Source organism: Eucalyptus grandis, chromosome 3, assembly GCF_016545825.1.
Source record: "Eucalyptus grandis isolate ANBG69807.140 chromosome 3, ASM1654582v1, whole genome shotgun sequence".
In the NCBI taxonomy this organism is placed as follows: Eukaryota; Viridiplantae; Streptophyta; class Magnoliopsida; order Myrtales; family Myrtaceae; genus Eucalyptus; species Eucalyptus grandis.
This window is the reverse complement of record NC_052614.1, coordinates 17,308,158-17,324,025: the sequence shown is the minus strand read 5'-3', so window position 1 is coordinate 17,324,025 and position 15,868 is coordinate 17,308,158. Positions and strand designations below refer to the sequence as shown.

The following is a 15,868-nucleotide window of genomic DNA, read 5'->3' as shown; positions in this document are numbered from 1 at the left end:
AGAATATTCCTGTCTATGTCAATTCATACTGTATGTCTAGAGGTTCATTTATCTTTTCAATTGCCATAATATCAACTGGGTTCCGAACTTAGAACTGTTTCGATCCGAGACGGAGGAGTATGCAAAGTAACAGTGCCTAACAGAGATTTCCCACCCGGGAGGTTGTCAATGGGCCAAACCAGTTCAATTTTGTGCAAAAAGTACAGACCAACCCGACAACTAAATTCATATCCAGAAAACTTGTCTGAACCACGGCCGGTTATCGTGATCCTATTATAATTTAAAGTTTATGAAGATTCCAATTTTTTTAATCAAATTATTTTCATATGAGCTTGAAATGTATTTGTTACTAGACAGTTGAGTTTACATCCAATGAGATATACATCGGAAATGACATAATTCACTTCGGTTCGGAATGACCTGAACAGAACTGAAAATCCATACTTGAAAGCTTAACTGGACTTAGACCTCATACCAAGTGAAGAACCTGTTCATTTTGCCATGTTTTCGGCCCTGATTTGTGTCTCCCTTTCTTCAGTATAATGCCCCTCTACTTTGTCGTGTAATTAACTTGCAAATTCTCCCAAAAGGCCAAAAGAAGTGCGAAAATTTGCGAGTACATGTAGTTATTAGGCTGGTAGAGCTCATCGATCCCATCATCCGACTTCCAGTTGCAATAAAATTACGCTAAGTACAAAGTCATCATCTGCTAGCAACGACATCCCCATCTTTGCTTTGAGCCAATAGTTGTTAGAACAATACTGATCATAACGCATAACCTCTCTTTCAGTCAGCAATTGTCATGCCGAAACCTATTTACCAGGTTTCTCTTGTACATGCATGAGCATTGGAATTTGTCAAAGCTTTAATGTCATTACGAAACCGATTCCTCAACACTGAATCAGGGACATGTTTCGGTCAACGTCTTGGAGTGCACGAGACATAGGCAGTTGCAACGAGTAGTAATAAACACTACTCTCCCCCTACACGCCACCAACATTGCTTGAGACAAAGGCAGTCGCAATGTGTAGTAATAAACAATACTCTCCCCCTACATTTCCACCGCCATTGCTTCACTATCTCCACGGTAGTGCACATCGTCCTTCACACATTTTTAATCACTTCTAAGTCAAGGCCAAAATGAAACAAATCAACCATTGATATTTAACCGCAAGTATCTACAATCACATGTATCAGAGAAATAATGTGGAGCATAATAAAGAGTGGGACGGCAAAAATTATCAACAGCATGGTTACAAATGGTGAAAACAGAGGTCATATGAGGAGCTTCCATTGTTGGTTACCGTAACTCTAGCTACATGGATCCACTGCAAACCGAAATTCTGAACTTCGCTAGATTGATATTTCCTTTATGTCCTGTGTAGATCCAAAGGAAATGAACGACGACTATTCATCCTCTACCCACGATTATTCATGATGAATAATAGAGTATTCAAACAAAAAGGCGATAATCTAACTCTTATATCATATGCAACTTCACGACCACATGCACCAACTAGTGCTTGTCCTCCTTGGGGACATCCTTCTTAGAGACTTTTGATTCCAGCTCCTTGGCTCCCTTCTCAACTTCCCTGAGAGAATGGAAATAAACCATCAGAATATTTATACCAGCATAATTGGTCAATAACCAACAAACTGCTTCAAGTTAGTAATGCTCTATCTGTATCAACTGTTGTAGATATTTCAAACATGTGGCAGACAAAGCAGGCCAACGGAAGAAGGCAGAAAGAATTATTCAAATCAGGAAGTCTTAACTAGGCATAAGTGGAAAAGGTATCAATATTAGAATCCTCATTTCAACAAAATAATTCATCAAAGAATACAATCAGAAACAGAAAGACGGCCCCAAACACGAGTTTCAGTGATCAATATCTGAGTATCCCATCAGCCTCCACTCACAAGAGAAAGATCAAAGATGAGAGAACATGTTGACATTAACAATACTCAACAGAGAATGGCCAGGATTGAAAATCACTGGGCCCTTAACGTATCTTACTATAGAGAACTTCCAATGCAAAATCATCAGAATATAGCACCGTCGAAAGAACTACAACTCTCGTCACAAACAAGCAAACATACATACCCGGCAGTTAGGAAAATGCAGAGAAAAACGTCTAATGACATTCCAAGCAGAATAGGTTCTCGAACTTCAAAACTTTAATCTTCAACTCTAATACTGAGTGAACATTCAACAAATTACGGTAGCCGTAGTCAAACAAAACATGGCCGAACACAAATGGAGCAGCTGGACATGTAAAACCAACGATAATGTTCTGATCAGCATCTCTAATGTGATTTCGTTCAATTCATGCAAATTCAAATTGCTCGATCGTTCGCCGCTCTAGGTATTCAAGTGCATCTAAGATCTAAATGCGAAAACACATGAACAGTCACGGCCGCCATTTCAACAATCGCCGCCATTTCTGCTTTGCATCCGATGCACCTGCAATTAACCATGGAATCACATCCACTGCACGACAGCGGCAGACCATCTAAACAAAAAGTAGCCCCCAAGAAGCCATCAAGCAGAGACCTTTTTGCCTCCGGCAAACACGAAACGACGCCGTCATCGCCAAAACGACCTCACACCAGTCCACAAACCCCGTCCATCAAAACCAAAATCTAAGAGCTTTCAGCTACGAGGTCAGCCTACGCCGTCGCGATAAGGTCGAATCCGGTACAAAAATCTAGCCCGAAAACGCGAGGCCGGCGGAGTTTTCGAACGGCGTGCGGGTCAAAAAAAAAAAAAAGAAGAAAAAACCTAACCTGGAAGCGGCGGTCGATTCTTCCTCCAGCCAGTTCCGGATCTGCTTGACGTTGCGCCGGAAGATCACCGCCGACTGCTTGACGTCGCTCCTCAGCAGCAGGACCACGGCGCTGACGCCGGCCACCGTGAGGATGAAGTTGGTCAATCCCATCTCCCTTAGACCTCACATAAACCTCCGACGATCGTCGTGCACCGCTGCCGTCGCCAGCGGTTTTGATTTCGCTGTTTTTATGGGTCGGGCCCCGCTTGGGACGACGACGATCCGGCCCCGGAAATATGGACCTGAGGGCGTCTCGAGGCCCAACGACGTGGTGGGCCGGAAGTGGGCCTTGTGGGCATATCGAGAGCAACAGATTTATCATTCTTCCAACTTGTTCGAATTTGATCCAATGTCTGAAGAGGGGGATTCGAAACATGTCGAGTCTCGTCCGTTCTTGGAATTAACGGAATGTTCGCGTCGTGTCGGATTCGGATTTTAATCTCGAATATTGTTTTAATACTCCTCCTCATCTCCATTCCTCTTTCGCTCCGTTCTCGTCCCAAATTATAACCTCGTTGATATTCGCAAACAACTAAAAATTATATATAGGCCTAACAAAATGAAAAATCACACATCACAATCAATAGTCATGGGCTAGATTATAGATTATAAGAGAATTAAAGTTTTCAAGGCGGAACTAGATGTTGTGCATTGACTAGATGGCAGAAAATTTTCGACCTCCTAAGAACTTCTTAGTTAAGATGCTTGTAGTCAAAGCTGCTATTGTTTGCTTAGTAGTACGATAGAATGGGATACGGTCTATGGTGTTTTGGTTTGGTATTGCCTTGAATCATAACGAATTGGAAATGGAAAAACCTCACAAACTTGCGGAACGAAAATCATAACCACAGTCGCTCTCGATTTTTGGGCCCGACCTCGCGTTAGGTACCAACATCATAAACCACCACATGAATTGACCGTCCATAGTATTTGGTGGTCATTAATATATCTTGACCAACTTATACTCATTGCCCATTGTTTTCCAATCATAGGGCTCATAGGCCCTTACCTAGCAAGGGTCGCCAGGCTTCAATCGATGGCCCACAGGGGTTGCTAACCCTTAAAATAAAAGGAAAAGTGAAAAAAAGGAAAGAAAGAGTATAATATAAAAAATATAAAAACATATTATTAAAAATTATCGACATTATCATCATCAATCATGACACATAGAACAATCAACATTCAGATTAAAGATTTCCAGCTAAAATTGGACGGATAGACTCAATTGACAAAATATTAAAAAAATATAATTCAATTAACACAATTAAAATATTTAATACCGAATGACAAAAATATAATAGATTTAAGATTTTTGGACAACTTTGCTCTCGTTTCTTGACCTCTTGATTTTCTTTTCCATCCTCAGCCATCGTCAACATCATGAGAGAGAGAAATCAAAAGGGTGGTTGATTCTATGGGCGATGATGGATCATGTGGTGATTTGATTGGTAAGGGGCCGAGAGAGAGAGAGAGAGAGAGAGAGAGACGTGATTCCATAATGTTCAAACTAGTCACGGAAATCGATAATTTGAAGATTAGGTTGGGCCGCTGTAATAGAACGTCACATGGCTCTCAATCAAATATAAACCCCACCGGCCCAAGCACATGTCACTCTCCCACTCGCTGGTCCATGGCACTTTCTAGTGCCTAGCGCAGTGTGAGAGGGCTCATTAGCCAGCGCTAAATCAAATCATCCACGTCTCTGCTTTTTGCCTTCTTCCATCTCTCTACATCCTGCCATATCCCATTTGCAGAGAGAGCTCCAATTCCACCACCTCTGGTTCGGTTTCGTCTGGCTCGGACCACGATATCACAAGACTCGCGGAGATGGCGGGCTGGGGACCGCCGCCGGGAGGGCCTCCCGGGCCGCCGGGGCCGTGCGGTTGCTTGTACTTTTGCTGCGACGGAATCAGCCGGGGGATATCTTCATGGTGAGTTCGCATTTCTAACGCTTGCGCTGAGTTCTGAAATTCTAGGAGCGTCAGTTAAGCACTGCCAATCCAACGTTGGAACACAATTCGTTGCATGACATCACACATAACATGTTGCTTTCTTGCTGAGACTTCTGGGATTATACCATCTGAGAGTTACTTTGTTTCGTAAGATGAGGCCTTTTTTAACTTTTTCTTGCTTTCCGAATCGTTCTAACATATTCTTGGCGCTGTTGCCAGTTTTTATGTCCTCTGCTGCTGCTGTATCTTCGAGAGCTGCTGCGGGCCGGTGTTTGGTGGCCGACCAGGGCCTCCAGGCCCTTTTGGTGGTCCACCGGGTCCCCCTGGTCCATTTGGAGGGCCCCACGGCGGGCCTCCCGGGCCATTCGGTGGTCCACCAGGCCCTCCCGGTGGACCTCCCCGCTTCTGATCAGCCTGCAGTGTAAGTCTTGTACTCGACGGCCAGTGGACAGACATGTACTACTAGATGTTTGATGTCTAAATTCTTGTTGCTGTGGAACTCTGAATTGCCATTGCACAACGTTCCAGCACATATGCCAAATTGTCTGTGGAATATATCTTAGCTAATGACCTCCTAATGCAAAGCTTGTCAAGGAAATGCTTTCCCTGGTGTTGCCTATGGTGCCAATCCTGAGTGGAACCTCGTTTGGCCACTTGGTATAATTTTGGTATTATTCGAGGTTCAGACGGCGAAAGGATTATGCATACTTACATCCTCTGTCTCCTTCATAGAGAAAAGGAAAGCACAGTGACAAGCGAGCGCTGATAATTTCTGTTCACAGCATGAATCATATTAGTCACCGAAGAACGGGATAATATATCGAAAAGAGCTCGTTCTCAATACGTATATGTTGCATGAGACACCTTAGAATCATGTCTTTGCAGTTTTCAATCCTCTTTAACATTCAAAAATCAACTATATAACCTCAGTGAATATTATTAGTACATCAAATTGGAAGAGTTCAGACGAAACCCTTCCCCTACCAAAATTTGTCATCCTGGAATATTTTACATGGATTTAATGTTTCCATTGCTCGGTGCCCACACGAAAGGATATAACAGAAGTTGATGTTCTGCATCATTCGTCGTCCTCTTCATCGTCCTCTTCTGCCTCTCTCAACCACTACACCAAACAAAAGAACTTGCAATTATTATGAGTGCAGTACCATGAAACAAATGTTCATAAAACGGTTATAACAAAAGCATGCCGCTGAGTTCTCTCTCCCTAGGCATACAAGAATTACATTAGACTGCCTCGAAAGGAAGGTCAAGAAGTAAAATGACATGAAGAGTTGAGCCTGTGGATCAGCACACTTTTTTCACAATGAATCCTTTACTGATTTCATTCATTATGGTACAGAATATGAGATAAAACCTCAAAACTTCCGAAAACATCTGTTGTTTGACATAATTGCAGTGGACCCGTTAGACTCGGTATAATCATGGATTGCTCAGGACCCAAATATTTTATGGTGCTATAGAATGCCTTCAACTTCATCAAGTGGCATATTGTCTGGTAATCAAATGAAGCCACAACACAAAGCTATGCACCTTCACTCGGACTCAATGAAAATTTAAACAAGAACCTCGCTGAATTTTAATTGCTAGAAATTGTTATCACTTTATGCTTTCTACATGTTACTGTAAAAGCCAGAAAGAAATGACCGTTTCGCAAACTTCATAATAACAGAGGAACCACAGAAGTTGCTGGCAGTCTAGGAGAGAATCAAGACTTTAGACTCAACTACATTACCAGTCAATTTTCAAAAGTGAATACCATTGCCCAAGATAATCTTCCATAATCTCAACACTTACAAGCTAGCTTGTGATGCGGGCAGTTCTAGCTACTGCAGCATCTTTAACTAAAGCGCTAGAAAAGAAAGGCAATTGGAAGAAGCATCACATTTATTGAGTGAAAGGTAAATGCGAATACATACTTTAAGGAATATCTCGGCTTGCTTAACAAAGACTCTGTCTGCTTCATCAGCATCTTTCTTCTCAGATTCCCAATCTTCGATAGCCTCTTCTGTTATGATGTCTTTCTCATATAGAAGGTGCAAAATCTGTAAAACAATGCAGTAACTATTAGATCGTCTGAGAAAATAACCAGCATTTTGCTTAGCTTGAGAAGAAGAGATCAAGTTACAAAATGATGGAAATAACAAATTCTAAATTGAAATGCTGACAAAAGCCATTGAAAGCCAGCAATAGCTGGTTCTGTGAAAGTAATGAAAAAGCAAGTGATCTCATTCCACGCTACTATCCTAGTACAAAAGCTTGAAGAAAGCTCAAGAGTAGGAACTAATCAACAGGGTAAGGTGAATCAGTGGCAAATCACCAGCCAGTCAAGATCATGACCAACACAACCATGTTCCTCCACTAAAAAGCCACCAGTTCCATCAAAATGAAAGCAATGGGAGATGAAGAAAAATAACCTGTGTAAACAATGGAGATAGCTCCCTCACAGATTCCAGACATATCTCTTCAAACTTCAGTATCACTTCAATCTGTGGATCAAAACTTCGTTATGGAGGACATGTATACACTTTCTTGAACAGGCACTTGGAAATGTACAACGCATAACAGTCACCATCACAGGACGTTTAAATTGCAAAAACTACTAACCCAGCTCAGAAATCCATTTGCAAATGTTAATATGCATACTACAACTAAAAAGCATGGCATGTGAGGCTTTTCTCTTTAGTAGTTTAGTGGGTATAAACAGTCACGAAATTTTAAGTGCATGTGGCACACAAACGCCAGAGAAACGTCAGACAACCGTGAGCAGCTACCGTGAGCAACTTTTCAGAGACTTCATTTCAAAATGTGAAAAATATGAAATTACCAACACCGGATAAATGAAGTTTTGACCAAATGCTAATATATACAAACCTCCTCATCTTTGCCTGGCAGGTAGGACTTCAATAGTTTTTGCCAAGTGTTAACCGTCTCATGGACATTACGCAATAACTCATCTGAAGAAAGAAACTTCTATTAGTTGTTCTATACAGATGTAAAGAAACGAATAAACAATCTATAGGTCCCAAAAAATCCATGAACAGCACCAAATCATGTCTATGGTAAGGTACAGGAGCCCAAGAATGCTTGTTATACCCCTGCAATAGATATAGAATGTGTATCTAGAATGCAGGATTGCTGTTGTTAGGAGAACATGCATGGATAAGCCCATCTTTAAGAAGAATAAGCTACGGCATTAAACTGACAAATATGAAAACTTGTGCTCCAAACCATCAAAAGATTTTCTGGAAACTTGCAATCCAGGGATGAACGTTCAAAACTGTCTTCCTCCATGTGAGTACTATTTGAAGTGCACACAAACTAAAACTAACAAGCTTTTCAAGAGGAGATCTTTTGAAGCATGAATATCAAAAGCACTTGCAACAGAAAATTATAAAGTACTCATTCAGGATTTATAAGTACTTTGATTTAAAAATGAAAAGCATAACTGGAATTTCTGAAATATCAGAAAGAACTGGCCAATGGTCAAAATATGACAGCAAATGAGCACATTACTGCTGTTTGTTATTGCAATAATGAATGAGCAGTAGTGCTTAAACTTTATAAGGTCGACAAGAAAGCAGTGGTGCTAAAAATGACAGGTAATTAAAAGAACATATGACTTTAGCAAGTATAAAATCTGTCCAACTGGACCCATAGAAATTGACATTGCATATCGGTGCATGAGACAAGACACCTGAATAAGGTTGACTCATCTGTAACTTATGGACCATTTTCCCAAAAATATTATGGCATAAACCAGTGTCAGCAATGATCTATATGTGATGTAACAGAACCTCCGATTTTCTTTTCCATTAAGTTAAATAAAAGTTTCCGCAGGATGTTGTCTACAGCTATTCTATTTGCCAGATATGGATGAACACCCATCTTTTCTGCTTCAAAATCACCTGTATCTTTTCTGTTTCAGTTTTCAACCAGCTAAATTAATTCGTTCTTACTTGGGTGCCTTCATATTTTGGAGCCATGCTGACCATTTACAGACATGGTAACTGAACTTGGATACAATTAAAAAAACAAAAAGCAGTCAAGGGATAATAGTCACACGTGACCCTATACTCACTCTTATTCTATTTGACAAGTGTCCACTTGAACTGATTTGTCACTGCTGCCGCAAAGCTGCATAGACTAACTAAGTAGCAAGAAAGTTAAGGGTTGCTGTAGACACAACTTACTCTGCGAACTATGTGTAGCATCCAAAGCCAATTTCATCATGGAGTGAAATATGGCACCAGCACAGTCTGCAGCTTGCATATTGTATGACAACCTGATATGACAAACGAGCAAGCAAAACATGAAATAAGTTACTAAGAAACTGATCAAATAAGCATCTGCACACAAAAGCGGACACAGGTTCACAAGTCCTTGGAACAGGAAGGACCATCAAAAGAAAGAAATGGGCAATAGTTTCTTTAAATATGCACTATTCTCAGATTCCAAGGGAAAGAGGGTACTTTGACAAATAATTCAATGAAAAACCACACTTTGTAGGGCACTATTAGAATTAGAGGCTACAACTAATTAGAAGATATCACATACCGCAGAGAGTTCACTTCTAAAATTACATGGTCTACTTCAACATTTTCATTTACAGCCCTCAGGAAAGTTGCCTCAACCTACACATACAAGTGTTATTTTAAAGAGGATCCCCTCAGCAAAAAACTTGAACATTTTCAATATCTGAACTTGCAACTTCTCTACCTCCTTCTCAAAGTAAACTGCATCGTCTTCAGCATTAATTTGAGTGTCAGGTTTCAGTTCTCCAGATGATGCTGGAGCATTGCTATCTTGACTAACAAGCTCCAGATCATCTTCTATCACTTGAGTAATCTCTGCAACTTTCTCAGGAGGAATAGGAGCAACCGAATGCCTCCATTCTTCTTCATGAGATCCTTCACATATGGACCAAATGTAACCCGCACCACCATAGCCAAGCTGATTAACCATAGATGTTAGCACAAATGCCAAACTGAACTAGCACCATATGTTTTATCCCCCAACAAATCCCAAAAAGGAAAGATAAACTCTATCTTCTGCTCTGTACTAAACAAAGTAGAGAATTCTGTCATATTTCACACAGAGACAACTTTGCATCAATGTTTCAAGCCGAAAAAATGGAGTCTAATAACAATATGCAAGGTGCAAATTGAAGATTTTATATGCAGGGATGCAAAGTCATATGTGGAGATAAGTTGGGAACAGGTATATTTATTAAAAGGACTGATGTTGTGATCCATGGATGCTGGAAAATAACCTTTCGCAACCAATTGCACTAAAAATTCACTTCTCATTCAAGCATTGACTTTTTCCTTTGCCAGATAAAATAAAAATAATCAAAGCTGTGACTGTTGGGCAAACTGTTTCAGGCTTAAATTGCACTATAACATTTCTTTTAAATTAAATGGAGACGTAAGCTTAGCAAAGTAATACAATCTGCACGTATAAATGAAACAACTCTTTTAGTTCAAATTGCCAATACAATACAAGAGTAACAACATGAAATTCACAAATCAAGAGAGGATCGCGAGGCCAACAAAATCTTATAGTGATAAAAGCGATCATAACATTTTCAATTAATTCTTCCATCAGCTTTGATGTATGTGAAGTCTAGATATGTAGAAATTCCAAACATCTGAAAACATCATTTTGTGACTTTGAGCCTAAATTCATTTTGGTGGCAAAGAGCAAACATGGCAATCTGTTAGTTGAATTAAACCACAATTTGCACGGAATAATTCTGTGCTGAGACATGTAACATGGTATATCTTTAAGTAATAAATTTCAGCAAGAATCATCAGCTAACCAAAAATAGCTAACCTCTGACGAAACATGGTCTTGCATCTCAGAAAATTCCAACGATGAATCTCCATTTAGCTTGTCCATCGTACGAGTAGCTGCTGCACTTCAAAATCTTCAAGTCATAAACCATATGGCAACTAAAATTCAGGAGCAAGAAAACAAACTCAAGGCAGTTAGAAACTTGTAATCACATAGTCTCTACAAGGAATAGAGTAACAAGAGTCCAAATGAGACCACCGATCTTAAAGTCTCAGTCTGTCATTCATTAGCCCAGATATGTGACCCACTAACTATTTAGAGCTCGTTGGGAAGTTAGAGTCTCTGCTACTGAAGCTCTAACTTTGCTAGGCAAATAGCCAGTGAATCCCACTGATCCGCTTTTGAAAAGTGTTATAGGTCTTTTCAATTCAGTATGAGGACTCTTAACTATAAAAAAAAATAACTATAGCTCTAACTTTCCTGCTTGGTGGAGAGATATTTGCCATCCTTGTCACTTATAGATGGAAGACAAACACAAGCATTAGTCAAAAGCTTGTATTCTGTTTAGCGATTAGATGTTTCTTTGTTTGACAAGCTTCTATATCTAGTTATTTACTCCAAGAAGAAATAGTTGAAATTTAGCAAGAGATCTCAACAAAAGCTTCAGGGTAAAGCACTTCCAAAGCTTTCCAAAGATTCCATACTTTTACATGGCATGCTGCCACAAGAAGTTCACTGGCCTTATAAGCAGCAGTCTTACAAGATAAAACTGCTCCAGCTCAACAGTCCTTTCAAATCAAAACAAGCATCTAAGAAGCCAGCCCAGATGCACGATGATTGCTAGATACACCAAAAGTCAATGAAAGAAATATGTAAGTTAATAGGACACACCGGGATCCAGAGTGTCACTGTCATTGTCAGCATATTCCAGTTCTTCATCGCTATCTTGCTTGGTTGGTTGCTTAAGTAAAGATACCTTTGAATATGGCGGAACAACAAAATTTTGTCCAATGACAACCTGAGAAGTAAGATATATTGACAATATAAAGGTCAATAAGGATTTTCCAAATGTATAAAATGTGATTAAGAAGTATAAAAGCTGGTCACACTAAGACAGGCTAGGATATATAGCAAGTTTATCAGAAATTATTATCTCCTTAGCTTATCTGGATGTGTTCTCCTTGTATAAGAGGACTTTAATCTTCAAATAGGAAAGTAATATCTTGAGTCTCATGAAATTCAGTAGTATCGTTCTACTAAAACCATCTAAAATGATCTAAAGAAAAAGCAGAACAACAATTTAAGCAAGGTTCTTAACTGAGCTAAGTGATAAGTACCTTAAAAGACAATACTACGCCAGGTTTCAAAACTGACCCCGACTTCATTATTACTCCATCGCAAACTATTGCATGCCTTAGCTCACATCCATCTTCAATAGTGACATTGTCCCATACGTAAGAACCTTCTATTAAGACATTTGATCCAATCGCACAATTCTTTCCAACTACTGAATTTGTAATCTTGGTGTTGCTTCCAATTGTGGTGTTAGTACCAATAACTGTATGTGGCCCAATTTGTGCAGACCTGGATTGCCCTATTTCTGAGTAAACAGAATCCATCAGACCAAGTGAGAATTTACATCCCAAAGTAAAATTGAGCAATGGCACCTTGCTCCAAATTCAAGCACTTCATGCATAAAGTGCCTACAACATTCCACCCATATAAAGGAGAAAACAAAGATATGGTAATTAATCATGTCATCAGAGTTCGGCCCTCCTCACTATTCACCATGAAGACAGATTTTTAATTGGAAAAGCAAGGGATAAAGAAAAATACAACCATAGCAGAAAATGAATCACATCTAAAAGTTTTACTTCAGTGAAGAAGCATGTCAATACCAACAACTTATCCAACAATGACCTTATGATGTATCAATCCTAAATATAGCGAGATTTAGCACTTAAATTGCATTATCATACTCTGCCATGCAATTTCAGCATCCCTTGTTCTTTCAAAATCTCTATGGACAGAGGTATAGCCACATGATAGGAAGTAAATAAGACAAGGCCTTGTAAGATTGAAAATCACCAAAAGTATATTATTCCACAGGACAATTTTTAAGATGCATTGCTCAAATTGCAGGAACACCTTCTGAAGTTCAGTGGTCAAAGGGTTATCGACATGCAGAACAAGATACTACAATTTTTTTTTTTTTTTTTTGTTTATTTTTGGGCGGGGGGGGGAATAGATGCTACTTTGCTACTTTCATCTAGCGTGGTATTCTCAACTGAAAGTAAAGTACCTACAAAAATTAAACAAAAGACCCATACCAAATGCTCGATACATTCCCTGTCTTTCAAGATTAGTAGCAGAATTCCCCAAAGACAGCACATCAGGAACCAGTGGGTATGTCCACCTCTGAATTATGTCCTTACTGATGGTGTCATAACCTCGGTAATTGTCAACTCTAGCCGCATAGCTTGAGTGAATTTCATGAGTGAAAATTTTGTAACCCATAATCTGAAACCATAAGCACTTAGCTCTGTGAAAATGCAATCATAGCAAAAAGGAATAACTAAAACAGGAGTTTCTTTCGCTTATAAAATGGGGACACACAAGAACGCACTAGTACATATATCCACCATTGCATGCGACCACAAAGTTCTATGAAACAAAATCGAGTATATTTGCATAAGATAGAGGTCAAGAGCACAGACTAGAACACATTCTCATAGGGAGAGAACTTTAGTAGCGCATAGGTTATGAGAAATAAGTACATCATCAACAAGCAGTCCTTTCATGAAATGCCGACGAAGATGTTGATAGTCAAAATTATCAGTGAAGAGACTGAGTACTTCAGGAGAGCAGATGTCTATATAGCAATCCTGCAAAGAAGACTATCACGTATTAATATATATTAATCAACTATGCCATTGACTCAGAAAAGCAAAAGTGTGCGAATGCAAGGGGAACATAGAGAGGCAATTTTCACAGAAGAAACCTGGATATCATTACGAAGAGTGATTGAGCTATTATCCACCAGCAGCATCTTATCAATAGACAAAGTCCCTTTTAAATGGTTTGTGTTCTCCTCATAATAGAGCAGCTGCTTTGTAGTAGGATCTATAGCCATAAACAGCCCATCTGTTCCAAGACGAGATTGTTGAGTGATTGGAGACGGTTTTGATCGTTGAATGACCATGGTCATTACAGCATTACTATCCTTTTTCTTTCTCTCCTTATGTTCTTGGAGTGCCCTCATCAATGACATATTGCTTAGTGTATCTCCACTGATAAGGACAAAATCCCCATGTATCTTAAGAGGCAAAAGTGGCGTAGATCAGAGTCGCTACATATTTGAAATACAGAAGAAGGAATTTACCAGTGGCAGCAATTAAAAAGGCTCCAAAATAATGAAAGAATCACAAAAAGGCTTACAGATTATAAAGCCAATTTACAAAAATCCCACCTTTCTATGGGAAAGTCTTCATCCATCTAAATGCAGTCAAAAACACAAATCTTAGGTTTCCACTTTCACTTTAAATAAGACTTCATCAACTCTCATATGGCAACAACACAAATCACGCAGCATCCTATAAAAGCACTCAGACATGCTGTAAATCACCGCAAGAAGTTCCAAGGAGAAGCAGACAACCGCCAAAGTTGCACATGCACGTTAGTACCCTTCATTTACTGATAAATTTTGGTTGCTTTCCCCTCATTACATGAATGAAAGATATCAATATGGGGACATGTTATATATTTGAATGTGAAAGAAATAGCACTCTTCAAAGTCAATGCAGTAAGGGTGTGAACTGCTGCTTTGACTCTGAGAAGGGAGACTTTTATTGGATCAAGCAATGCACTTTTGTTTAGAAGTGCAGAAAAAGAACAACAATTGAAAACGAAAAGGACAAACAGTGTAAAGAAAGTTTACCACATTACGCTCGTAAATCAATCGAAGAGCATCTCCTGCACTAACAGAATTGTGCGACTCAATCGTTGTGACTTTAAACTTTGGTTGCGCATACCACTGAGAATTCTCCAAGTAGCTTATCACTTGCTTGGCGTGAGCACAGCAGAATAAAAAAACTTCCTCAACACCAGCAGATTCAAGCCATGCTAGTGTATACTCTATCATCGGGAGATTTACCAATGGCAGCAGCACCTTCAATAACAAAAGGCTTAGTTACACCAAAAAATAAAAATGCACATAATTGATCTGATAATTTAGGAGCAATTTGAAGGTTCCAACAAATAGAGCATTCCAGTAAGACAACCAAAAGGTAAACCCAGCTTAAAAATATAAAAAACGGCAGCGGACATGCTTCCACATGTTAGAATTGATGTTCAACTTTTTCAGAGATATCATTAATTCATGAACAGCAACAACAGGAAACAGCATCGAGCGGGGTACAAGTCTAAACAAAACGCAATCCACAGAATAAACATTGACAGTTCAAGAACAATCGAATCCTCATTCGACCCTGCTGAACTAATTCTTTGGACATCCCAAGATACACCAATCTCCGCAACAACATATATTCTCTCCCTTCCCTAAACAACGCCCGGTAAATGCCCTGACGAGCCATCGCCCGCGCTCGGAAAGGCCATCAATCACCTCCACTCCTCAACAGCCGTAAGTTCGATCGGTCGGTAAATCATGTTTCTGAACTCTTTCACAAGTAGCGAGCCAAAGACATAGACAAACGCATTTCCGAGTGCGCTAGAGTTTTGCCAAAAATCAAGCAAGCGAAAACTCCGCCCGACATCATCGCCAATCAATCTCCCCGCAATTCACCGCTCCAATCAATTCAGCACTATGCGGACGAACCGAAACTCAGCAGAATCTAACCGCGAAACCTCCCCTCCACGCGCAAACGAAGCGGAAAAAGAAGAGGGCGGAGGGGAAGAAGGAGAAGAACGAACGGCAGAGGCGGCGGCGGTACCTTGGGGCGCTCGAGGGTGATGGGGCGGAACCTGGTGGCGAAGCTGTCGGCCAGCAGCACCGCCTGGAGCGGCACGCTCGCCAGGTCCTCGGGATCGTCCGAGACCGCCCTGGCCGGGGCCTTCTTCGGCGCGCCCATGTCTTCCTTCTTCCTTGCGCCGCCGCCTCGATGAGAGAGAGAGAGTAGCAAGCTCAATGAGTGGGAGTTTTTTCCTGCTCTCGTGTTCGGTCCTCCGGCGGTATACCAAAAAAGAAAAATGTTCGGGTTCTCCGGTTAGCCCGAATGAGAACGGATCCGAGTGAAGCTCATTTTTAACCCGGTCAAC

At 40.3% G+C, this 15,868-nt stretch overlaps 2 protein-coding genes and 1 long non-coding RNA gene across 4 annotated transcripts; 1 reads left to right on the top strand and 2 right to left on the bottom strand.

The window, feature by feature from the left end:
* Positions 1–1,207: 1,207 nt before the first annotated feature.
* LOC104415494 (hypothetical protein) lies at positions 1,208–3,008 on the bottom strand. Its single transcript, XM_010026799.3, has 2 exons — positions 2,788–3,008; positions 1,208–1,592 (listed from the first exon to the last, which is right to left on the bottom strand). Exons 1-2 carry the CDS (start codon positions 2,937–2,939, stop codon positions 1,517–1,519), a joined length of 228 nt encoding a protein of 75 aa, XP_010025101.1. The 5' UTR covers positions 2,940–3,008; the 3' UTR covers positions 1,208–1,516.
* A 1,424-nt stretch (positions 3,009–4,432) lies between these two features.
* Positions 4,433–5,475, top strand: LOC104415495. Its single transcript, XR_001980685.2, has 2 exons — positions 4,433–4,759; positions 5,000–5,475. It is a non-coding gene; the product is annotated as an uncharacterized LOC104415495 (long non-coding RNA).
* A 183-nt stretch (positions 5,476–5,658) lies between these two features.
* LOC104415496 (translation initiation factor eIF-2B subunit epsilon) lies at positions 5,659–15,795 on the bottom strand. 2 transcript variants are annotated; one of them, XM_010026802.3, is made up of 15 exons: positions 15,544–15,795; positions 14,532–14,762; positions 13,596–13,910; positions 13,372–13,479; positions 12,925–13,114; positions 11,932–12,194; positions 11,486–11,612; positions 10,634–10,710; positions 9,518–9,751; positions 9,356–9,432; positions 8,992–9,083; positions 7,673–7,755; positions 7,216–7,287; positions 6,718–6,843; positions 5,659–5,903 (listed from the first exon to the last, which is right to left on the bottom strand). In XM_010026802.3, exons 1-15 carry the CDS (start codon positions 15,679–15,681, stop codon positions 5,859–5,861), a joined length of 2,178 nt encoding a protein of 725 aa, XP_010025104.2. In that variant the 5' UTR covers positions 15,682–15,795; the 3' UTR covers positions 5,659–5,858. The 2 variants fall into 2 exon arrangements, with proteins under 2 accessions (XP_010025104.2, XP_010025103.2); XM_010026801.3 differs by having other exon boundaries at positions 10,634–10,713; positions 15,544–15,793.
* Between the last annotated feature and the right edge of the window lie 73 nt (positions 15,796–15,868).